Here is a 23,142-nt window from a genome sequence, read left to right on the forward strand (position 1 = left end):
TGGTTCGTCTGACTTCAGGACAGATAATGCTTGTTCAATATATGAAGCATCAACAGAATACGTTCAAGGGAAGGTTTACTACATGAAGAAGTATAATAGTGTGTTGACAACTGACTGGTATGATAACTCCACATAAGGAGCTATTTTGGAGAGTATACGGATATAAAAATGCACTACTATCCTACATGTGGCTTACATTTGGATATGAGGGATGAGGGCAGAGATGGTAAGATTATAATATGCTGATGAAGATAATGTCGACTATGACCTCCTGTTGTCTAAGAGGCGCTATAGAGCTTATACATACAAATACCTTTATGTAGTGTCATTTTTAAAGTACAAAACGTATATGCCGTATTATGCATGAAATTTAATGATAATGCAGCTTTCGATGGCAACACTGCATGGTATTACATTCCGGGATAATTTTTCCCCCCTCAGCACATGAGAGCATCTCCGATCTTGGGATCTGAAAGAGACGGCACAGGCCACACACGCAACAAAATGGACCAATCTCAAGCAGTAATGCATGCCGCGACGAGTCAACAAGAGCCTGTTGGTGTTGGTATCTTCCTTGAAAAGCTAGTTAACAGCAAGATTATCGGCATGTTTACCATTAAAAAAAGAAGAAAAGATGGGCCGATAAAGTAAAAATCAGGCCTTGTCTTCGTTCACCCCTTGTTTTCTTTGCTATTTTTTAAAGATGATGAATGATTTGCCACCAGCGCGCACTGGTAGAGAAACCCAACTTTACTCAGCAGATGGTGTACGACAGGTACTATTATCAACTGTTTTTTATGGAATTGTTAATTTCGGAAGAATGGAGAGAGGCTAGTTATTGGTAGATGTCTGTAAAAAGAATGATCTGACAACAGTTAATGATTGGAGGTTGTAAGGTTGCCGTCGCGATTCCGATTGATCCCAGCACGAACAAAGTGCTAGTCATCACAAGCAGCAAACATGCCAATGTTTGGGTTCTCGTAAGTAGTTCTTTGTATTTTTCGACAAAACGGTTTAATGCAATTGTCAAGTGGGAAAGGGTAGAGGCACCAAGGCCCGTCTTTAATCACTCTTATATGTTTAGCCTAAAGGTGGCTGGGAAAATGACGAAACGCAGGAGGAGTGTGCCAAGAGGGAAACATATGAAGAAGGTGAGACAAAAGATGCATTATGCAGAAACCAATATATCCTTGTCATCTAAACAAATGACATACACTATACTAGCCGGTGTGTTGGGAGATGTAACCGCGTTCATCGGCAACTACCAGGATTATGATTTCAAAGGAAAACCAAAGACATACTTTTGGGTGTATGAGCTCCATGTCCGTGAGGTCATGCAAACCTGGCCGGAAGGCCATCGCCGAGATCGACGCTGGGTAAGCCCCCTTTCATCCTTTCATATTTTTGGTTGATGATTGTGCAAGCACTAATCTATCAATAGTGCACTTTCAATGAAGCTATTGAAGCCTTATCATTTAAACCCTTTATGCAAGACGCTTTGCGAAAATCCTCTATTGCTCCTCCATCTTCATAGTTGCTTCTGTGTTTTTACTCATATGTTTTTGTCAATAATGCAATGATTTGTTTGTAACAGACTTATTCTGTGCGCGGTCGTAAGCGTATTGTGCGTCATAGCCAAACGAATGCTGGTGGTGAACTTTTAATGGACTCTTCCGGCAGCAACCGCCACAAACAATATTTATACCATCTAATATGTCTAATATTCGACTCGGGTGCTATGGTAATTGTTGTCCCTCGGTTTTTTCTTCACTCTTCGAAGTAGCTTTTCCTTGTCTCAGATGAAGGGGAGTATGTAGCAAAAGCATGTAAACGTGTGAGAAAAGAACAATCAAAACAGAAGGAAAAAGGCAAAACTCAATCCTTACTGTTTGAGACTCAATCCACTCCATTCCGACAAAAGTACATATGAAGAAAAGATACCATTGCTCATCATAAAGAATAGGAGCTGCTGACTTGTTTGTACGCTTAGTATAAAGTTAACTCCTTGAGAGCAATGTGCGTATATATGTAGTATGTAACACATGGTTAGAATAAAAACGACAGCAATCAACTATCGTACGTAACATGTAAAGCCTAAACATGGCTGGGAAGAAGCACATCTTTATGGAATACGAAAAGGAGGTAAAGCTTAACCACTACTACGTAGCTCATCAAGTAAAGAAACTAATCGTTAGATCCATCAGTTACTACTATACATGATGATGGTTTAGAAAAAAGTTGTCTCCGTAGTAGTAGCATGTGCTCGCATCTGATTACGGTATCATGGTCGATTAGGAGAAGAGCACGGTTGTATATGTACGGGATTCAAAATGGCCAAAATTAAAAGTCTTTTTTTTTAATAAGGCATTTTCAAGACGGGTTCAAGGGCATTTCCCAGATTCTTGTCCTGCCCTGAATTTGATAAAACTAAATTACAGCACATTTCTTCTTTTTGACCAGTTGCTTGCCCAAAACTATCCTTTATATTACCTATAGAACAGACATATGCCATCTCATCCATAAGCAACGTAAACAATTTCGCATTGTTTTGTAATATAAGACTATATTTAAAGCATTGTGTAGATGAAGAAGAAGAGAAATAAAAGATATGTTCTTGTAATCAACAAATCGCAACAACAGCAAAAGAGAAAACGACGTCAGCTAACTTTAGCTCACCGCCTTTTAGAATGGCAGAGTGACAGGCTGGCAAAATCGCATTAATGCAAATGGCATGCTATTTGGAGAACCAACCAGAATGATATCTTCAAAGTGTTTCTACATCTATATCTTTTGATGTTGATGGTGTGGCTTCTGGGTCACCATCAAACTAAGATAAAACAAACGCATTTCACGCCATCATCAGCAATGGATCTAATATAGTACAGTTAGTGTTTCTCTGCCGACGTTACAGTAAACTAAGTTGAGAAGGGAGCTTTTAGAGTCGTTTTAATATACATTTAATGCTCTTGGATATGCACGTAATTCTTATTCAGTTTACTCCAAAATCAGCGAAGGCTTTGTCCATAATATAGTTTTAGACATGTTTTATTTATCCGTTGATACATACATAGTTAAAAAGATTGTGATGATGCAAAAGAACTATTTTTTAGTGCAAGATGGGACATCGGGCGATCCAATGTGGCTTCTAATGCTTCTTTGAAAGTGACCTATTGTATACAAAGATAAGTTTCGCTATCCAAAGATTACAATGGCCAAACATGGATATAAACAAAAAAGCACACACATACTCTCCTAGAAGATCACAACACAGACGTGCTGATAAAAATAATAATGAGAAAAGGAACTTACCCAAACACGCTCACGTTGCTCTTGCTGCTCCTGCAGCTCAGTTGATGCCTTAGTTGCTGTTCTTTCAATCACGAATTTGGCGTCACGTATTTCATACATCCAATGATGGGCGATGGTTTTCCCGCGCTTGTTGCCCTCACAATAAGTGCCTAGACGTATAGGTGACTTATCAACACGAATGAGACCTGCTTCTTCACTGAGAATACGGATAACTGCGTCGTCTGAAGTCTCTTTATTCTCATCGTCACGCTCGCCACGAGGTAATACGAGCGCGCCTTCTCGCTTGCGACTTTTCAACATAAGAATTTTGCCTGTCTTGCGGTCGTTCACAATGATGCCAACAGCCTTTAATAATAAACATGGCTATTAGCGCTCTTGTATATGTACTTGAGATGTTTAATCAAGACGCAGTGAGTAGTCCATACCTGACGAATGCCTTTCTTCTTTTTTGGCTTGGGAGCAATAGCCTGTTGTTGTTGCTGTTCTTGTTTTTCTAATTCCTGTTGTTGCTGCAGCTGAAGCTGTTGTTCACGTTGTTGCTGCTGTCGTCGGGCAGGGCTAGAGATGGGAAAACCGAGTCGAGGTAGGCTTGCAGTGAGCATGTTGTCAGTGGCGTGGTTTAGATAGCTAGATCGAATTGAAATGTATGAATTCCTGAAGGGAATAAGTGGCAAAAGAAAGAAAAAAAAGAAAATGTACATCTCCTTTTATAGCTTTTCTGACGTGGGGACAAGGTGGCAGATGCGATTATGGTTACCCTGCTCCTCCTAGCTGTATATATCCATGTGGAACTATCTACATCATCTGCCCTTGTATAGCGGAAAAAAGCATACTGCGCTATCTTCCTCTTTGTAGAAAAGGCATCCTCAACCAATCAGTAGACGCACCAGCATCCTCCTGACATCGCGTGTTTGTTCCTGTTTTGGTACTGCTCCATCCCATCTACTATCCCCCCTTGAAGATATCGCTCTGCATACACATAATGCAGTTGATTTCCACGAAGAAAAAGAAAAAGGAATATCCCCCACACTGACCCACCCAGTCACTCGTTCACATAGCATCAACACCATTATCATTAGTACTATCCACTCTCCCCACTAACTGTTGTGTATTACCCCTCTCCCGCCCTCTCTCCCTGGAGACGAATGTACCTGACGTTGTTATTACGATGTTTTTGTATATATGTATTTGTATGTGTGTGTGTATGTGTGTATGCTAACAGAATCAAGGAACTATTTCTTTTACAGAAGCTGATATAGATACTGGAGTTGTTTTTGGAGGTATTCACATTCGTCTGGACTTTGCCATGTGGGATTCTACGATAGGAGATACGTGACGATAGATTACCAAAAAGGCGACAATGATTAGCAAAACAAATCCCAAAACTTTGGCTCTCAATTTTGCATATACATACCGTGCTTTCTATTGACATTTTGTAGATATCAAGTAGTTTATCGGTCGGGACACCTGCTGCTCGTAATGATTCAGCCACATAGCCTGTTGGTGCATTATGCTCAAAGCAATAGTGCTCCAAAATCTCAACGATCGTTTCTAATTCATTATTTCCTTTTATGAGCTGCAAGTAGAAATCTTTTATCCACCCAAACTCATCCCCTCTCTTTCTATCACTAGCCCTTCCTCCGCTGCCACTTCCCCCACTTTATGCAACCTGGCCCCTTCTCGGTGGATACTTACCAACTGGAAATGCAGCCGGAGAAGGGTAAAGCCGCTCTCCTAAATATACTATTCGGTTCCGTAGCGTAGCGAATGGGGAGTTTTGCACCTCAAAAGCCTCCTTTTCATCTGACAGCAATTAACCACGATCATCAGTAAATCTCTCAAACTGTAAGTCTATATCTCTTTCTCTGGTCTGTCAGACTTACTCTGTGCCAAGATGGTTTGCCAGATCTCCCTGAGGTAAAACATGTCGTAATGCTCAGTGAGTTTCATGATGAATAATATCTCGTCCAAAATGCCAAAGCGTCGCGCGTATTTGTTAAACAGTTCGCTGATATCCAACAGCTGTACTTCTAAGCTCCTTGCCCCTTCTTCGCCTTCAGGACCACGCGCTTGCAGGATTTGTTGAAGGCGCACTTGTATTCGTGCCACAGTGATTCGATATTCCAAGCTTTGCAAAAGTTGTGTTGATTCTTGTTCTTGTTGACGCTTTGGATCGCGACAGCGTGCATTTACAACGGCAAGCGCAAGATGTTCCAGGCGTTTGGACAGACTGAGTCCGTTGGGTCGGGTAGCCAACGCTTCGAGATAGAGTGCTGCATCGTAGTATTGCTCTCTACGTCGATAGTATTGCCAAAGAAACTCCATCCCGTCTACTTCGTTTACGTAATCTTTGAAAAATGGTATCAGATATGGCGTTTCCACCGCCAAGAGTTCGCTTTTCATGTTCTTTTCGAGAAACCAGTTGTACAGGGCATAGTGAAATAGCTTGTCTTGATGTGATAACGCCGTGGAAAAGACTTGTGCCACATACACTTTGGGATCGCCGCCACTTCTGCTTGCTGCTGCACTTTCGCCTAATGCCTTCACTGCCGCCAATGCATCGAATACAAGTCTGTAACAGCGCATCCGAGCCTCGTAGAACTGTAAGCGCGCGTCATTTGGTGGATTTTTAGCCTCCATGTACGCCAGTCCTTGTTGCTGTGGGTCAACCTTTTTCGCTCGCTCCAAAGGCAGTTCAACAGAGCCAACGTGGAACCTTAGCCGATCATAGTCACGACATATCTCCGCAAGTTCTTCTTCTGTCAAGTAATCTGAAGCTTCTTTAAACAGGCTTAGTGACTCTGTCAATGCTGCATTCCGTTCATATTCAGCTTCAGCTTTCTTTGCACGCTGTAGATTCTCTACGCCCTATATGCACCCATTAATTAATTTAAGCAATATCAATAATATGGTTCTTTCGTTACTTTTTTTCTCTTGGTCTATTGATAACTTACTCGGTAGAAAGCGACGTCGCTAGGTCCAAAGAAAGAGCTGCACTTTTTTCGCAATACATCACTGACGATATCGTATCCCACATGGCTATGCGCTGCACCGTACTTGTTGATAGTTCCAATAACGAGTTCACGGGTCAACACGCGTCCTCGAGGGGTCGACAACATACTTTCCAGCGTTAAGGTTTGCATCTCGTTTCTCGTTGTTTCTGATAGGCTAAACGAAACGCGTCATTTTAGTAAACAGAAAGGACAAAGTATAAGAAAGATCCAACTGTAAAGCCGTCATCCTCACCATTGCAGTATCTCCTGAATACTAGCGTCGATCGAAAAGTCTAGGAACGATATCGCTTCAATGCAGTGCTTTAAGAGTAGGTATAGTCCATGGAGAGATTGTTGCTCGTTCTTTTCGAGGTTGAATAATAGAGAACAGACACAAAGACAGAATTTAGTTCATGGTCAGTGTCCATAAGAGTGGCTATCTCCGAGGTATATAAAGAGGATAGGATGGTTATATCAACAACAACTTACCACCAGCACTTGCAGCATCCCTTGGTCGGCTGACTGGAATCGCGAGTCTGCGAAGCTTGCTGAAACATGAAATTCGGGGTTCCTAGTGTACGGTGACAGTTTATGTTTAGTATAAAACCCCTTTGACCTGGAGACTGTGCCTGTTCAATCCCCTCTTTTTTCTCCTTCTCCCATTATCACCGAACAAGGATAAAAATTCAGATAATGTACTTACGCATCCATAAATTTCAATAACCTTTCCAGATCACTCTGACATTTCAGTAGTAAAGCCTGATATTTGCTTCGTTCCTCGTTCTTCTTGCGATCAGTACTAATTCATAGAATATCCCCCAGAAATTGAGTGACTATGAGCACCACAAACCGAATCACGCGGAAAGCCACAATCAAAACTGTACATATACATAGGCACGCGATCTTTTCGTGAAAAACGTACCCGTTTTCAAACACTTTCAACTTCCATACTGGGGCAACTAAGCGAGCAAAGTACAGCGCGAGACCGTCGTGTTTGCCACTATATGTTGTTCCAGTCGTTCCGATAGCCTTCCCCAGATAATTTTCACCCAATGTCGTCATAGCAGCAGCCGTGGGACTACCTCCAAACTCGAAAAACAACATTGACGCAGCCCTGATCACTGGTACTAGTAACAAAGAGTAAAACAAGTTAGTTTCAGGAAAGAATAAAAAGCGTGTAGATCAATGATACCGGGTTATCGAAAGAGTTCGCGTTACCTAATTCAACTTTTCCAAGTGTGCCACAAACAATGGCGAGACACATGGCACAAGACTGCACGCGACCGTATCGCTCAAAAAATGCTGCATATTCTCGTTGATGGGTTTCGATGTCGCCCTGTGTATTGACAATGAGTTGATGTAGTACGTCAACGGGTCGCTGTTTTTTGATAAACGTAACACCTTTATCCGTCAGAACAAGGAATCGTCGTGGTGGATCGATTAAAAGCTCTGCCATTTCGTTAATCGTACGCTTTCCGCGTTTCTGTGGGTTTGCCTCTGCAATAGCGTATACGTTGCCGTCACTTTCGATGATCGCACTACTCTCCACAAGGGGCGGTCGCTGCTGAGTGATCTTTTTGGAAAAAAGACAGTAAGTTGGAAGTTAGTTTACACCGAAACGATTATTTCTTCAATATATGAATGTCATAAACGTACAGTGTAGGTGGGCATTGACGTTGGCATTGATGCTGCTGTATTACTTCCATTAAAATGAGTTGACTCTCCAAGATCCATTGCTGTCATCAAAAGAACCGTTCTGTAGTCCCGACCAAAGGTTCTCGCCGCCAGCAGCGTTCCGCAGTCATAGTAAGCCGCATGAATGGTTCCAACCGAATTTTGACTTTGTTGAAGTGCTGGAGTAGGGCCAGATGGTTCGGCCGTTGGTGGTAGTCGTACATGGATCAATTCGAGTGCGTTGGGTGGTGCGTCTGTTGAGCGTGCAAATGATGTCATTCGTAATGCGTCTTTATGGTGTGTAAAGTACAGTCGGAATCCGGTCGTCGTTACGGCAAGTAAATGTACTTTTTTGGATTCGGCCTTAGATATAACATGGATTGACTGTATCTCGAATTCTGTCGTAGTGAATTCAACCGAGCTTTGACGACACGCTAAGCGGGCCGAATTGCAGATATCCGTGTTGTGTGCAACTGTTGTAAATTCGTTTCCATTTGCACCGAGATAAATTACCTATAGAATGATCCATTGATTACATGTGTTTTTAGGATATCAAGATCACACAAAAACATTCGATTCAGGGCCCAACCATGAACGTGTTTTTTTTACTAACCTCAATGCTGGATTGTGAGCTGAGCAAATAAAGAACTTTGCGTTCGTTGTCTAGAGCAATTAAACTGATTTCCACTAGACCCACATAAGACATTCGTAAGTCCTTCAATCCCTTTATGTTTTTACGATAAGAGCCGTCCCCTTTCTTTTTCCCTCAATTTACCTGGCTGTTTTGATCTAAAGAATGATGGTAACAATGCTGAATATGGTTTTGTGGTGTGATCGATCAAATCACTCCTGTTTCCAAACCAACTGTCCTTGCGCTAATCACCCAAATGAAAATACACATACGAATAATTAACGATTCTTGTTATCCACCGAGGGTTTGATCCATTTGAGCTTTTTATCCTTACCGAATAATCCAATTCGAAAAGTTTACCGTCGCCAACGAGAAACACGCGACCCTCATCCGTTCCAACAACTTGAGTAATTGTCATATTGTTTGCTGGCGCAGCAATATCCGTTGCAATCAATGTAATCCGATCGTCACTGCCATCGTTCATTGGACCAGGTGTGACGGATACAGCAAGTACGCTTACAGCGATTCGCGTCGTCAAGATCAAGAGGTATTTGATATAATCTCCAAATATATCTAATCCATTGTAACAGAAGTCGGCCTCGTTTATTAATATCTTTTTCTTTGCCTATCCGGAATCCAGTAAAGGATCTACTACTCACCTGGTCTGGGATTGACAAGACCCACACTACAAATAATTTGGTCTTGATCATCATACCCTGTGAGATCGGTACTAAATATTTATTGCACTGTTTTAGTAAAAGAAGTATTTTTGTTTCCTCAATATAGAAGCGCGTAAATTATGTAGCTATACGCGAAAAAATACTTCTTTTGGAAACCTTACCCATCAGTATAATTCCACATGTAGAGTCGATGGTCGATCGTCACCCAAGCTCGTTTAATTTCTGGCAACACTCCCATAAAACATCGACATTGTATTTCTATACATAATAATACACACCGATTAGCGTAAAGAACAGATCTAGCGCGATTTCCGTAAATCAGTTTCTTTGCATCTCTTTCTTTAGATCTTACGGTCAATCAGTTCAGAAAGATCTGGAGGTATGACGCTCGTGTTTTCTTTAATAAAATCGTGTTCGTGTGGACTGAGGCGTTTAGCATAGCTTTCTGATGTTGGTCCTACACAATAGATATATAAATCAAGCATGCTATAGATCGTTTGCCATACTAGACGATCACCACTTTTTCTCTTTGAATTCGCGTTTTGTATTTTTTTAGACCGTACCTCGTAATAATTCTGCAAGGTCCGGGTATTTGCTATCGCGTTCAATCAACTGGTCTATGGCTTTGCTACTGGTCATCAATGATGCATGTTTTGCGGAAGCATTGGGCGGCGTGGCGGTGGTACTGTCGTTGTGATTTGGAGTTGTGGTTGTTGTTGGAGAGATCATTATCAAACGAAAGAAGACGGGAAAGGTACGCACACACACCACAACTAACTACGAGCTTAACACGGATGAAACGGGACAAGAAATTCCAGTTGCGCGAAACCAATTTCCATTTTGATTGTCACCACCTACAGTCACACAGCTGGTGCAAATTGTTAAGTTATTATTTTGAAAACACGCAAGGTAACTATTTTTTATTAAAAAAAGCAAGATGTTGCTCTGAAAGTATCACGGGTGCGCGCTTTGACCAAGGCGAATTGCGATTTCAAAGGGGCGATATTATCCGAGTTATCAAGAGCGTACAAAGGTTGATTTTTTGTATGATATGCTATAGATTTGGGCTCATGCTCTATACGTTTTGGAGCCACGCATAAACAGACGTTAATGTGAGTGGGTTAAAAGAGAAAAAGGGGAAAATGTACAAAGAGAAAAGATAACTGGATTATTTCATGAAATTGTTATGTAAGCCGACACAGTCGTTGTCATCAGCAAGAGTGGTCATGCTGTCGTCGTTGCGCTCGCCTTCAATGTAGTTCATATATGCTTCGTCAACGTCGCCAGTGACATAGCAGCTGTCGAATACGGACGTGTCGAACTTTTCGATAGCAGGGTTGTAATGTCGGACAGATCCAACGAGATCATCCAAGTTTTGATAGATGACCTTGTCTGCACCAATTTCATGAGCGATCTCGTCGTCGTTACGGCCGTGAGCAACGAGTTCTTGGCGACTAGGCATATCAATGCCGTAGACGTTGGGGTATCGAATTGCGGGAGAGCAAGAGGCAAAGTATACCTTCTTGGCACCGGCATCGCGAGCCATCTGGATAATCTCCTTGGAAGTAGTACCTCTGACGATAGAATCTGTAATGCACCAGTACCGGTGTGAGTATGGACGGATGATAATGGCGCAATTTACTATACAACTTCATTTCAACTTACCATCAACAAGCAATACATTCTTGCCGTGGAACTCCAAAGCCATGGCGTTCAACTTTCGGCGCACATTCTTGCGGCTAAGGATTGAATGATAGTATGAAACATTAATATCAAATGTTCTCTTTATCCATCGAATACTTAATGATATAAAAACAACAACATTACGTACCGAGTCTGCTGGCCAGGCATGATAAACGTTCTTCCGACATATCTGTTTCTGTTGAAACCTTCACGGTACAATATATTCAATGTATGCGAGCATTGGAGAGCGGCGACACGGCTGGTATCGGGAACCTATACATAAAACCAAGTCAATACACAACATCTCTTAATTCAAAAAAAAAACCAACCAAATAGACATGACTTACGGGAATCACAACATCAATATCCATGGCATCACCAAAGCTCTTAACAACCTGTCTAGCAAGAGCCTCACCCATAGCCAAACGGGCCTTGTAGACGGAGATGCCATCAATGATACTGTCCTGACGAGCAAAGTAGACGTACTCGAAGATACAAGGAGAAATAGTCTTGCAGGATACCAATTGACGACGGATCAAATTATCGCGGGTAATAATGATGGCCTCACCTATTTTATTATGAATAATCATCACAGCCATTAGTCATAATCCTCCAGGCGTGATTGATTAACGGTCTAGCTATTACTCACCAGGCTTGACATCTTCGCAGTCGGTGAATCCAAGAGCTTCCAAGGCAGCGCTTTCCGAAGCAAACATGTAATCGTAACCCTCGGGCGTAGAGCGGCGGCCAAAGACAAGAGGACGAATGCCGTGAGGATCACGGAAACCGATGATACCGAAACCAGCAACCATGGCAACGCATGCATAGGCACCACGGCACTGCTCATACAGATCCTTGATGGCAGTGAAGATATCTTCCTCGTTAACTCTATTACAGCATTACATATTTTAGTACCCGCAGTGCTCTTGCATGCATCGAAACCAATCTCTACTGGTCATCCAATCCTTCGTCCAATCAAATAAACAATTTGTTTTCTTCCTTTTACCTGAACTTGCCGGTCTTTTGCAGATTATTCGCCAAGATGTTCAGAAGGAGTTCGGAATCGGAATCGGTGTTGATATGACGATGGGCAATCTTGTCCAAGAAGACTCGAAGTTCACGCGCATTGGTCAAGTTTCCGTTCTAGTACAATGAGGGCGATGATTCGATCCATATTAGGCCAAAAGAAAACCCTGAATGGAAACTATAGTGTAGAAGAGGAAAAAGAATATAATAAACTTACATGAGCAAAGGTTATACCATAAGGTGCGTTGACATAGAAAGGTTGTGCTTCAGACATGGACGACGATCCAGCCGTGGGGTAACGCACTACAAGAGATTTTTTTAGATGAGTCACCGAAACCCCGTTGCATCTCTAATTTCCCTTAAGTATATTAATAAAGCTTAATATGACATATCCTTACCATGGCCAACACCAAGACTACCAATAAGGCGAACGAGTTGCTTGTCGTCGAAAACGTCGCGCACCATGCCATTGCCCTTACACTGGAACAGACGACCCTTTTGACCGCAAGTGACTATGCCAGCAGCATCCTATCATCATATATGCAGGTTAAACGCCAAAAACTTACTCAAAGAACGCCTTTGCTTTCTCTATTCTTACCTGGCCACGATGCTGCAAAAGTCCCAAGCACTCATAGAGATCGGGGCAGGCCATGCCCTTGGGATCAGCTAAGATGACAGCTGAAATGCCACACATGTTTGGTTTAGGCGGGTTTGGAGGAGGAGGAGAAAAAAAAGATTTGAGAGTAAAAAGGAACGGAACGAAGAGCTGGTTAATAAGCTTTCCAAACTCTCCCGCTACTACACACAACGTCAGACAGATCCGCTCATTTCTCGAAATCTACTGGCGGCAAAAGAATTCCCAGTCCATACACTAAGCCTCTGCCCAACCCCGCTTCCCTGGGTCCGAGCGACTTTCCTTTGCATATATGCCAATGGGATCGATCCTGTAGTGGCGATTGCTCTGTGTCACCTGAGATTAATTGAATGTTTCCATGACACATTTGCTCGACTATAACTTAACGATATGTGAACTCAGTATTGACAGCAGTCAGATTACTATGCATGCCAGGAATGGTGTCGATGTAAGCTTCTTCCTTGATAATACTAGTTGGGCATGACTGACACCTGACTAATTAACATGCAGGCTTTTTGTTGGTGGGCTGCAGCAGGCATTTAAGATCGGCGGTAACGGCGGCGCCGCGTCGTAAAGTGTGTGTCTTGTCTGAATCGCAGTTTTGCTTGTATGGCATTATAGGCGTTGTGAGCGTATAGCATAATCCAATCAAACCTTCATTGTCATAATAAACTTACACGGGAATTATTCTTTTAGCACTGTCATTGTATGTTAAAAGTCTATATACAACGACAGAAGAACCGAGAATATGCGCCACGCGAGCGGAAGCAGCAGCAATTCCAAGTAGTAACTACTCTCAGAATCACTCCTTTTATCACAAATCATTTTGATGCAAGCGTTTATGCTGCTCTAATTCTTTGTTTTTTGTATCAGATCAGCAGTAGAATAATAGCTAAAGCTGAGTTACCAGTCGTTGCTAAAAACAAAACCACTTTGTTGGCTGCGCGCACACGCGCGTGCCGTGTGCGACACATGACAGGTCCACCGACGTTTCATCTGAAAAGGACAAACAAGCCAGTGCTACAGTAAGAGTCTTTCTTTCTCCCCTCTTTCTCTCTTTCCTAAATTAGTTATACAAAACACACCATACCGAACAACAGCATAAATCGTAGTACGAAAACTCGACAAGCATCATTATATATCTACTACAGCAGCCCACAACAAAAAAACACGAATGAGCACAAACCACGATAGAGCAAGATATGCACAAGCAACAACGACCATCTGGGATGGGTCATACAACACCCCATTTCTTGAAGACCAAACACCCGTGATGTTTGAAGAGAATGTTAGATTCTTTTGCTACACTTGCGATACTCAAGTCGGAGCATATCTCACAGAAACCTATGAGCCCGTCTGCGATCGATGCTTTGGCCAATTTATCGAAGTAGTATGTACATATGTCCAACCGTCTTATGGCTAGTCCTTGATAGTGATATACGCATGTAAATATTGATTGATTTAATCAAATTTCTGATACTAGCAAGAGAACAGTGATGATAGCAATAACGCTACAACAGCACCCGCAACAGCAACAGCAACATCAAATACTAATACATCGTCATCAGTACTATCATCGACAACGACAGATACTTCCTCTGCTGCACAAAATAGCAACACGACAAGCAATATTTATTTGACAGTGCCACCACACCAGGACGATCGACGAGAACGTGAGCAGCACGATCAGCAACGAAATAGTAGCGACAACGATCTCCAAGAAACACAACCAGGTGTATATTTTCGACTATATGGTAACGTGATTTGAGGCTGTTTGCTTTGAGTGATAATGTATGATAAAAAAAACTCCTTCTTGTTGGGCTCATGTTCTGATGCTGCTGGCAAAAAAACCCTATTATGTAATACATAGCACCTCCTGCCACAAACAGCACTATTACCACCAGTCATGCTCTGTGGCACACGACATCAACGACTACGCTTCCATCTACATCATCATCACCTTTGCCGCCACGATCACCATCTGCGCCATCGTCTCGTCAACATCATTTGTTTTCACGACAACAACAGCAATCTGGGAGGCGCAGTGGCGGTAATAGTGAGAGAAAATGGTGGCATCGGTTTTCCAAAAGAAGCGCAGCAGCTCAGCCTAGCAGCTCGACCGACACAACTACAAATGGACGTAGCACAAATGGGTAATTTACCATATACGATTTGTCTTTTAAATTTCACTTGAAGAAAAGAACAAAGCTTGGTGGGTTACCTTGACAATATGGAGCTCACGACATGGAATTATTTCTTATGTCTATTAGCCGGCTAGGTCAGTTTGCTTCTTTGGTACGATTAATGAAAAGCAGGAATGCAACAAGTGTAACAACTTTGTCATCTTATCATACAGCGTAAGTACATGGTGCCTTTTTTCTGTATATGATACCAACGACAACAATAGCATTTATCCTCCTGATGATGGTGATCGTCGTGGTCTGCTGATAAATTGGGCCTGATAATGGTGATTGCTTATCTATGTTTCTTTCCATCATCTTTAAAGGAATAGTGAAGTTCTCGGCCAAGGTGGTGGCAATGCATCATCATCATCATCTGCCATTGAAACGCCCCGACCAAGTGCATGGCAAGGTACCCCTAACCACCGTCATTGTTGCTATTGCGGCGGTAGTGATGACAGTAGCAGTAGCAATAAATATGTCGTCATAGGGAATCATCATCGACATCAGCATCATCACTCAGACCACACTGCTTTTTATTTCTCTGCTCCATACTATTTACTAGATGACGAGGACGAAGCCTGTGCAATATGCTCAGATGAACTGTATTCAGCTACCATGCCGGCAGTGAAACTAGACTGCCAACACATCTTCCACCGAGCATGTATTGCTCACTGGCTTGAAAGAGATACTACATGTCCTTACTGGTATGTCAAAGAAAAACCTTAATGCATATCTTCAAGGGGGGTTGGGCGAAGTTTGTGTGCTGTGGTGCGTAATGATGCTCACACGTTGATTTTTCTGTAGCCGAAATCTTGCATACATGTCAACAGCAGAGCTGGTCACCCGCCCCCGGTGCTAAATTAAAGAGAGCAGAACCCAGTTTATACAATAATGTGATACTATTACCACTACCATCGACATCATCATCACCTCCAATAAAACACAAGGAGTTGTGGTGGTGTGCTGTGTGTCTGTTGTGTCAGTCCGCGTTGCGTCTGGGTGAGTGTCAGTCCGCATAGATACACCATATGATGATAGTATACACATATGTACACAATAACCACAGTGTGCACCAATCTATCCCTAATGGCTCACCAGTTGATGACTTGCAATCACGGATCTTTACTTTTTTTATTTGGATTACAATACTCAAATAAAAATCATGCCGTATCACATGCCCCCCTATTTTGCTTGCGGTGTGACTAATCGGTTGGCACAACACACACCGTGAAGGCGCTTTTTTGACGCGTTTTGTTTCCAGTCTGTTTGATACAGTCCTTTTCTTTCGCTTTCTTCTCCTCCCTCATTCTCTCTCTATCCTCTTCCACCTACTACTACTGCTATTATACCACTCATTCCAACTACTGTACATATCTACTTAATATATAAGAAAAACAACAACTCATACGCAATGTTCCAAATCACACCGCAACTTTATGACAAGATCAAGCACTTTGCAAAGTTTCCACAAACTGGTGTTTCGCTTCGACAAATGGTCATGTTTGGTAATTTCGTTTTGTCGTTTTTTTTTCTCTCTTCTGGCGGACCTTTAGTTTTTAGCGTTATCATGCGTAGTGCGTAGTCAAGCGTAACTAAATACAAAACCTCCGCTCTCCGAACCCTTTCTACATATGTATAGGCCAGCGACCCACCAAAGGCACTATGTTTAAAGCAAGTCAGTTTCTTCATGGTATGTTAAATGGGGCATAGGGACAAAGGACGATGGGGCGACAAAAGAACAGAGTGACTGTACGCCACGTGCGTATTTCAGACAAGACAAAAACCGCCCTAGATAAAACAAACCCCTTTATTAACATACATGATGACGACAACGACGATTGTCATGATTAATCATGCCAGAGGAACTGCCAATACGACTAGCACATCGTGTCAAAGAGCTCGACGAGCTACCGGGACATCTCAGCGAAATGCCATCGATTGTCAGAGTTAAAAACTGGTATGCACAATCCTTCAAGGTATGGAAGTAGAAAAGAAGAGGGTGTGATGGTGATGATGGTCAATAGTAATCATGGTCTCGTTTAGACGCGATTAAGGGGGAGAAATCGGGTTGACCTTTAAAAGTAAATAACCTTATATACTACTGGGGAACTAGGAACTACTCGATTTACCACCTCCACAACTATCCAGCATCATGAAAGAACGGATCAAACATGCATCGCAAAAGAATAACCTAAAATCATATCCAGCTAGCGTTCCGAATCCTGCATTACGATCAGCCCCGCCACCAGCACATACCAACCTTCATCCAGTCATACCCATTGGTCATCGGTATACACTTTTTTTCTCTATACATAAGCATATGTACAAACCTTGCTATAAGATATCCACTCAGCCATCTAATTAAGTGTAGTTACTTCACCAATGTCGAAGAAATTGAATGCTCTCCCGAAGTGCTGACATATACCGACAGCTTTGTCAAAGCGATCGAATCTATCAAGACACGACATGATCCAGTGGTGACGACCGTGGGTAAATTTTGCCAAGTTCTGTTAAACTGTTTTTTTCTGTTATGTTTTTGGATTCTACTGGGAAGATTTAGTTTACTATTATGTGTGGGAGGTCGACTAGAGAGAAAGAAAGAAAAAAAAAGATGAGATTGTGATGCGATGATGTTGACCAGATGGGAGAGGGTAACATAATAATTGTTACTCACGTACAGCATACTACCACATGTGAAATTCTTTTCCTCCCAAAATACATTACTTTTGCTTACTAGCCCAAGGTGTGCTGGAATACAAGGAGCAACGCAAGACGAACAGTATAGATACGGATGTGCAACAGTTTTTGGACCGATTCTACATGTCGCGGATTGGGATCCGGATGCTAATAGGTCAGCACTCGGCTATCTATCGCGGACCACCACGAAACGACTATGTGGGTGTGATTTGCGTTGCAACCAACATCAAGGAAATTGTGCAGGATGCTGTTGCAAATGCACGATATATCTGTGAAGATCATTATGGACTCTTCAAGGCACCTGAAGTTGAAGTGTATTGTCCTGGTGATATCCAGTTTATGTATGTCCCCTCGCATCTAAATCACATGATCTTTGAATTACTCAAGAACTCGCTCCGTGCGGTCGTCGAGAATTTTGGCGTTGATTACGAGGACGAGTATCCACCGGTCAAAGTCTCCATTGCTCATGGCAAAGAGGATATCACTATAAAAATTTCGGATGAAGGTGGCGGTGTGCCTCGATCAGGAATCCCACTCGTGTGGACTTATATGGTATAATTTCTTTACACTCTTTTCTATCGCCTTTCAAGTTTGTGTTGAGACGACATCTCTGTTATTGTTGTTGTTGTTGTTGTTGCTCTGCCGTCGGGTTTGCTTAATGGCAGTAGTAAGCGCTGCTTCTGATGTCATTTTGCATATTATTACATGTAGTATACAACAGCACAAGCTCAAGATCTAGATCCAGAGTACAACAAGTCGGATTTTAAGGCACCGATGGCCGGGTTCGGTTATGGCTTACCTATTTCTCGTTTGGTAAATATATATATGACGGATATTGGTGCACAATATGTAGACATAATGCAAAGAAAAAGTTAGTAGGGAATGTGTGGGAAAAAAGCTAACCTGCTTATGTTTCATCATTACCATTATCGTCATCGTTGTATAATCACAGTATGCGCGGTACTTTGGAGGGGATCTAAAGCTTATTTCTATGGAAGGGTAAGAGAAATTGGTTTCCATGACGACAGTGTGCATCAGCAGCTTAAGAGAACCTAACCATAATCTCGCCCTTGTCACCACTATGTAGTTACGGCATGGATGCCTATATTCACCTAAACCGTCTTTCTAACAGTGACGAGCCACTGCTATAAAAGCTTATTCTATGCATCCTATCTTCCATCTCGCGCACACACATACACACCTCTCTTCTAATAAATATACAAACAGGGCTGCTGATCTTGTATACATTTTTAAAACTCACACAAATATGTATATGTTGCACATTGTCATGCTGTACGAGCATCGAAATTGGGAGCAAGTTCGAGTTGGCCCCGACCGGACCGGAACAGTCCAGTGGCCATTCTCAGCAACTCACGCGTAGCACGCACGCGCATAAATCCACGGCTTTTTTAAACGATCCACCACCACTGCTACTGCGATGGCTGACGATCAAGATCGTGAAACGTTCAAACCGGTTAGTCAAAGTACATCATAGCACATGGACACATGCTGAAGCAAGCTTTCTAACTCTTTAGTCAATCCGTTATTATAGGAAACGATTAACGGTGTTTTCAAGGCGTCATGGAAAGAATCAAATACTCGAGGTTTGTATTTTATAACACGAATCAAAAAGTCTATACTTCTCTTTCAATTAACGCGCGACATATGTATAGCAAACAAGGACGCGTTGCTTCTTTCAACCGAGTTTCTAAGACTATTTACAACTGGTAAGTAGCCTAAAGCGTTCTTCATAAGAAAATATATAGCCGAAACTTTTCTCAATAAACATCAATGTAGAGGCACTTCATCGCTCCGCAGAAAAAGCTTCTGAAGAGGAAGAAGAGATCAAGCCAGAACATTTAGAGCGCTCATTAACACAACTCATGTTGGATTTTTGAGAGAAAAAAAAAACTGACTTTTTTGGAGAGTAAAAAACGCAAAAGAAAACAAGCACACAATACTTTATACAATTTTTTTTGGAGGGGAAGCAAAAGAAAGTGGAATGGTAGAAGAACGCTAAATATTGTTTTTTAATAGATTTGCTGTTGATTGCTACTACTGCTGCTGCTATCATTTGGCTGTGGATAAGGATGGTGTTGTTGTTGTTGTTGAGGCTGACCTCCCTGCGGCTGTTGCTCGATAGTAGTAGTAGTTGTTGTAATGTTAGATTGGGTATAAGGCAGCGTCGTCGTTGCGGATGAAGCTGGCATCGTCACATGAAATTGATTAGATACAAATGTTTGCGCTGGATGATGCGGTGAATTGGGATGCGAAATATGCGGATGAGGAGGAGGAGGAGGATGCTGTTGTTGTTGTTGTTGTGAAGTATTAGGAGTGGTTGTAGTAGTAGTAGTAGTTGTGATTGGAGTGGGCGATTGTTGAAGCGATATCGCAGTGTGCTGTTGTTGCTGGAAATCCAGAGTGGGAGGTGGCATCGAGCCAGCGATGCCATAACCCGGATAAACTGCAGCTGCTGGAGCTATTAATATAGATTGCTGTGGTGGGTCATCTGAGTTTGCTGTTAATGGAGTCGTTGCTGATAATGATGAGGATGAGGATGCTATTTCGTGAGTTTTTTCATGTTTCTTCAATGAACGCGCATGGTAGTATGCTTTGCCGCATCCCTTCGCTTCACAAATGAACGGCCGTACATTGGAATGCGTCTTGATGTGCGTCGTCAACGAGTCTGGTCGTGAGAATCGCTTTTCGCAGCCTGGCTTCGTACATTCAAATGGTCGCTCGCCCGTGTGTGTTCGTAGATGATTGTACATTTTGTGTCGTTTCGTAAACGGTTTTTGGTTTCGAGCACATCCTTGCCATTCGCAGCTATATGTTGGCTATTGTGGTGCATGTACACAATAACAAACATAAACAAACAGATAATTTCGCTATAATTAGTTTCCTCTTCTCTGTCGCCTCACATGATCCATGTAGCAAAAGCGTCTTACCTTGCCACTACCAACATGAGAATCACCAATATGACTGATGAGTTTCTGCATCCCATCAAACTTTTGGCCACAATCCTTCCATAAGCATGAATATACGCGTTTGGTCGATGTCTCGTCGTCACTACCGCTCGCTGCAGTAGAAGTAGTAGCAGCAGAATCAGGAGCAGTTGATGACGACGCTTTTGCCACTGTCTTGGTGTCCCCATCAACGTTCATATCTTCATATTTCTTGCCTGCATATTGACATGCAGGTTTCTCGTCTTCTCCCTTGCCTTCCTTGATATCGCGTTGATCGATTGCTGGTGTAGCAGCAGCAGCAGCTGAAGAAGAAATTATCGATGATGATGATGATGACACTACTGCTCCTGTTGCTGCAGACGATGATGCAGATAAAGATGGTCTTGCAAACATATTAGACTCTTCTTCCTTGATCTGTGGACTATTTTGTAACGATCCTGTGCGTTTTTCCTGCTCGAGTTCCACCAGTCGTGCAATCAGCTCGTCGCGAGACATTGATTCGTACTTTTCCGATGACGATGATTCAGCAGCAGCGGATGTAGATGAACAAGTAGCAGCTGATGAAGCAGGACGACGTCGGCACGGTGCAGACAGGATCTTAAGACCGAGTTCAGCGGGCGTCGGTGGAGGCGGCAATGTGAGCGGACCCAATGCTTGTCGTTGTTGTTCTTTGATAAACCGTTTCATAGCCAACGAAGGCTTGTTGCCATTATTACTGCTGTTGCTACTGCCGCTGCTGCTGCCATTGTTGTTGTTGTTGTTATTCTGATGGTGTGGATCATCGAGTGAAAACACAGACGGTGTCATGGGAGACTCGGTGCCAATGGGCGTTGACGCATTGCTACCAGTATTGAAATGATGATCAAAGCTCATGCGGTGTTCATCTAAGAGTGCAGCAGCAGTATGTGGTATATCGAATGTAATCCCCTTCGATGCTGTTGCAGTTGTTGCCGAGGCAGGGATGTCCAACTGCGTAGGGAATGGGCTGGACATTGTATGTCGTCGTGCCTTTTTCCGCGAGCTGTTGCCTCTCGAGATGACGGTGTCATCGGATAACGAGTGTTTTTGTTTTTGATTTAGCATGAGCACTGCAGTAGTGGTGTCAGCTGTCTGTGTCACCGTTGATGGTTGTACCAGTCCCGCTTGCTGTTGTGATGACATGATAAGCTGCATTTGTTGTGGTTGCTGTTGTTGCTGCTCTTGATCAATAGGTGTTTGCGCGGAATGTTGCTGTTGCTGTGGTTCCTGCTGATTAATATTGTTGCTATTCGAGGTATCCGATACCGATGCTGCGGCTGCATTGAACTGATTGAGTGGGATACCAGAATGAAATGCAGCTATGGCGTTCTGTTGTGCTGCCGCTGCCACTGCAGCAGCAGCAGCTACTGCTGCGTCATGCTGGTGTTGCTGTTGCTGTAATTCCATAGGTGACTGTACAGGATGGAAATGTTGTTGTTGTTGTTGTTGTTGTTGAGACATTGGAGGAGGAGCAGGAGAGTGTTGAAGTTGAAGATGAGCAGTAGCGGGAAGAGCTTGTGCAGCAGATAGCGCTGAAGGCTGTTCAAGATTTGGAGAACTATTTATCATATCTTGAATCAATTGCTGATGATCCACAGGTGTCTGTGGCTGTGATGAAGGCTGTTGTGGATGGAAGTGCTGTTGATAAAGTGGTGAAGGCATTGGCGTGCTATGATTGCTGTTGTTTGCACCATTTTGACCCATCAAAACGCTGTCCATTAATGCAAGTTCCTGATCAATTGTGGTAGAAGGCGACGGTTGCGCTGGAGGTGGCATCGACTACATATCATGATATGTTCCAATATATAGTTAGTTTCGACAAAAATGAACATGCAAGGATTACACACACACAAGCTCTTGCATAACGGGTGTATTTAATATTACCTGGTGTAAATTTATTGGCTCATTAGGTGTATGCAATGGTGCAGGAATCAAGGAAGGTTCAGCACTCGGTTGTGGTTGCTGTGGTGTCTGTTGCGGCATGGCTGTAGGAGCAGCTAGTACTTCTGCAGACAAAATGTCTTGCTGCCCGAGATTAATTTGCGGACTAATTACATTAGCACCAGCAGTAGTACCGTTGTTTTGGTTGTCATTGCCGTGGTGGTGTTGCTGTTGCTGTTGTGTCAAGACCATTCCTGCAGACCCCGCGTTGTCGTTACTGTGGGCAGTAGGAATGGGTTTGCGAATGGGGTCAAACACTTGGTGTTCCGACGCCATGAACTGCTGATTATTGTTCAGCATAATGTTACTTTTCGTATTCTTGTGTCAGGCACGAAAGGAACCAAGAGCTTTTTCGAGAAAAAAAAAGGCTGTGTCAAAAATCGCCACTGTGCAGTGTGGAGAGCCAAAAGCAGCTGAGTGTGGATTTTTTTACAGAATTTTTCAAAGTGCCCACTCCACAGCAGTGGTCTTTTAGGAAAATATCCAAAAACCTTGCTTGTTTCAATTAGAAAGCTGTGGATACAGGTAATTAGTAGTGAATGATCTGGCGCACTTTAAGAAGAGTGGGCAGGGCAGGGAGGTGTAGTGTACAACTGATCAAAGCAACTTTTAGACCCAAAATCTAACTCTTGCTGTGGAGAGCTGAGATGCTGAAATGTGACTTGCTTTTTTTTACTCGGAATAGCAGAGCTCCAATGTGCTGAATG

General features: G+C 42.8%; 8 protein-coding genes across 8 annotated transcripts; 4 read left to right on the forward strand and 4 right to left on the reverse strand.

Moving 5' to 3' along the window:
• Window positions 1-706: 706 nt before the first annotated feature.
• Window positions 707-1,201, forward strand: BDB00DRAFT_757454 (uncharacterized protein; the record flags this gene model as incomplete). Its single annotated transcript, XM_053118988.1, has 3 exons — window positions 707-775; window positions 897-980; window positions 1,085-1,201. The coding sequence occupies 3 exons, from the start codon at window positions 707-709 to the stop codon at window positions 1,199-1,201; spliced, it is 270 nt and encodes an 89-aa protein (XP_052983239.1).
• A 1,826-nt stretch (window positions 1,202-3,027) lies between these two features.
• Window positions 3,028-3,966, reverse strand: BDB00DRAFT_806273 (uncharacterized protein). Its single transcript, XM_053122251.1, has 3 exons — window positions 3,735-3,966; window positions 3,310-3,654; window positions 3,028-3,167 (listed from the first exon to the last, which is right to left on the reverse strand). The coding sequence occupies exons 1-3, from the start codon at window positions 3,909-3,911 to the stop codon at window positions 3,072-3,074; spliced, it is 618 nt and encodes a 205-aa protein (XP_052983240.1). The 5' UTR covers window positions 3,912-3,966; the 3' UTR covers window positions 3,028-3,071.
• Window positions 3,967-4,462: 496 nt separating this feature from the next.
• Window positions 4,463-10,088, reverse strand: BDB00DRAFT_806276 (Non-repetitive/WGA-negative nucleoporin C-terminal-domain-containing protein). Its single transcript, XM_053122252.1, has 18 exons — window positions 9,851-10,088; window positions 9,640-9,744; window positions 9,449-9,545; window positions 9,267-9,337; window positions 8,942-9,180; window positions 8,752-8,851; window positions 8,590-8,663; window positions 7,959-8,489; window positions 7,521-7,875; window positions 7,225-7,429; window positions 7,006-7,101; window positions 6,792-6,873; window positions 6,556-6,665; window positions 6,264-6,477; window positions 5,193-6,177; window positions 5,005-5,112; window positions 4,724-4,860; window positions 4,463-4,625 (listed from the first exon to the last, which is right to left on the reverse strand). The coding sequence occupies exons 1-18, from the start codon at window positions 10,014-10,016 to the stop codon at window positions 4,551-4,553; spliced, it is 3,750 nt and encodes a 1,249-aa protein (XP_052983241.1). The 5' UTR covers window positions 10,017-10,088; the 3' UTR covers window positions 4,463-4,550.
• A 367-nt stretch (window positions 10,089-10,455) lies between these two features.
• BDB00DRAFT_757247 (amidophosphoribosyltransferase) lies at window positions 10,456-12,461 on the reverse strand (the record flags this gene model as incomplete). Its single annotated transcript, XM_053118969.1, has 8 exons — window positions 10,456-10,874; window positions 10,953-11,026; window positions 11,119-11,243; window positions 11,318-11,538; window positions 11,620-11,858; window positions 11,977-12,113; window positions 12,214-12,299; window positions 12,395-12,461. 8 exons carry the CDS (start codon window positions 12,459-12,461, stop codon window positions 10,456-10,458), a joined length of 1,368 nt encoding a protein of 455 aa, XP_052983242.1.
• A 1,210-nt stretch (window positions 12,462-13,671) lies between these two features.
• Window positions 13,672-15,766, forward strand: BDB00DRAFT_48378 (uncharacterized protein). Its single transcript, XM_053117559.1, has 7 exons — window positions 13,672-14,020; window positions 14,114-14,384; window positions 14,501-14,783; window positions 14,901-14,987; window positions 15,143-15,222; window positions 15,376-15,517; window positions 15,618-15,766. Exons 1-7 carry the CDS (start codon window positions 13,805-13,807, stop codon window positions 15,670-15,672), a joined length of 1,134 nt encoding a protein of 377 aa, XP_052983243.1. The 5' UTR covers window positions 13,672-13,804; the 3' UTR covers window positions 15,673-15,766.
• A 253-nt stretch (window positions 15,767-16,019) lies between these two features.
• On the forward strand, window positions 16,020-18,822 carry BDB00DRAFT_806284 (uncharacterized protein). The gene is made up of 7 exons (XM_053122253.1): window positions 16,020-16,318; window positions 16,453-16,503; window positions 16,674-16,789; window positions 16,927-17,102; window positions 17,185-17,303; window positions 17,551-18,062; window positions 18,222-18,822. The coding sequence occupies exons 1-7, from the start codon at window positions 16,225-16,227 to the stop codon at window positions 18,384-18,386; spliced, it is 1,233 nt and encodes a 410-aa protein (XP_052983244.1). The 5' UTR covers window positions 16,020-16,224; the 3' UTR covers window positions 18,387-18,822.
• A 35-nt stretch (window positions 18,823-18,857) lies between these two features.
• On the forward strand, window positions 18,858-19,620 carry BDB00DRAFT_48400 (centromere protein X). Its single transcript, XM_053117560.1, has 5 exons — window positions 18,858-18,984; window positions 19,063-19,114; window positions 19,184-19,237; window positions 19,308-19,437; window positions 19,548-19,620. Exons 1-4 carry the CDS (start codon window positions 18,949-18,951, stop codon window positions 19,406-19,408), a joined length of 243 nt encoding a protein of 80 aa, XP_052983245.1. The 5' UTR covers window positions 18,858-18,948; the 3' UTR covers window positions 19,409-19,437; window positions 19,548-19,620.
• A 442-nt stretch (window positions 19,621-20,062) lies between these two features.
• Window positions 20,063-20,674, reverse strand: BDB00DRAFT_757316 (uncharacterized protein; the record flags this gene model as incomplete). The annotated part of the gene is made up of 2 exons (XM_053118975.1): window positions 20,063-20,347; window positions 20,459-20,674. Coding segments are annotated over 2 exons (501 nt in total), but the record flags the coding sequence as incomplete, so codon positions are not given.
• Window positions 20,675-23,142: the final 2,468 nt, after the last annotated feature.

The sequence above is a fragment of the Zychaea mexicana genome (genome assembly GCF_025766255.1).
Source record: "Zychaea mexicana strain RSA 1403 chromosome Unknown BDB00scaffold_11, whole genome shotgun sequence".
Taxonomy (NCBI): domain Eukaryota; kingdom Fungi; phylum Mucoromycota; class Mucoromycetes; order Mucorales; family Lichtheimiaceae; genus Zychaea; species Zychaea mexicana.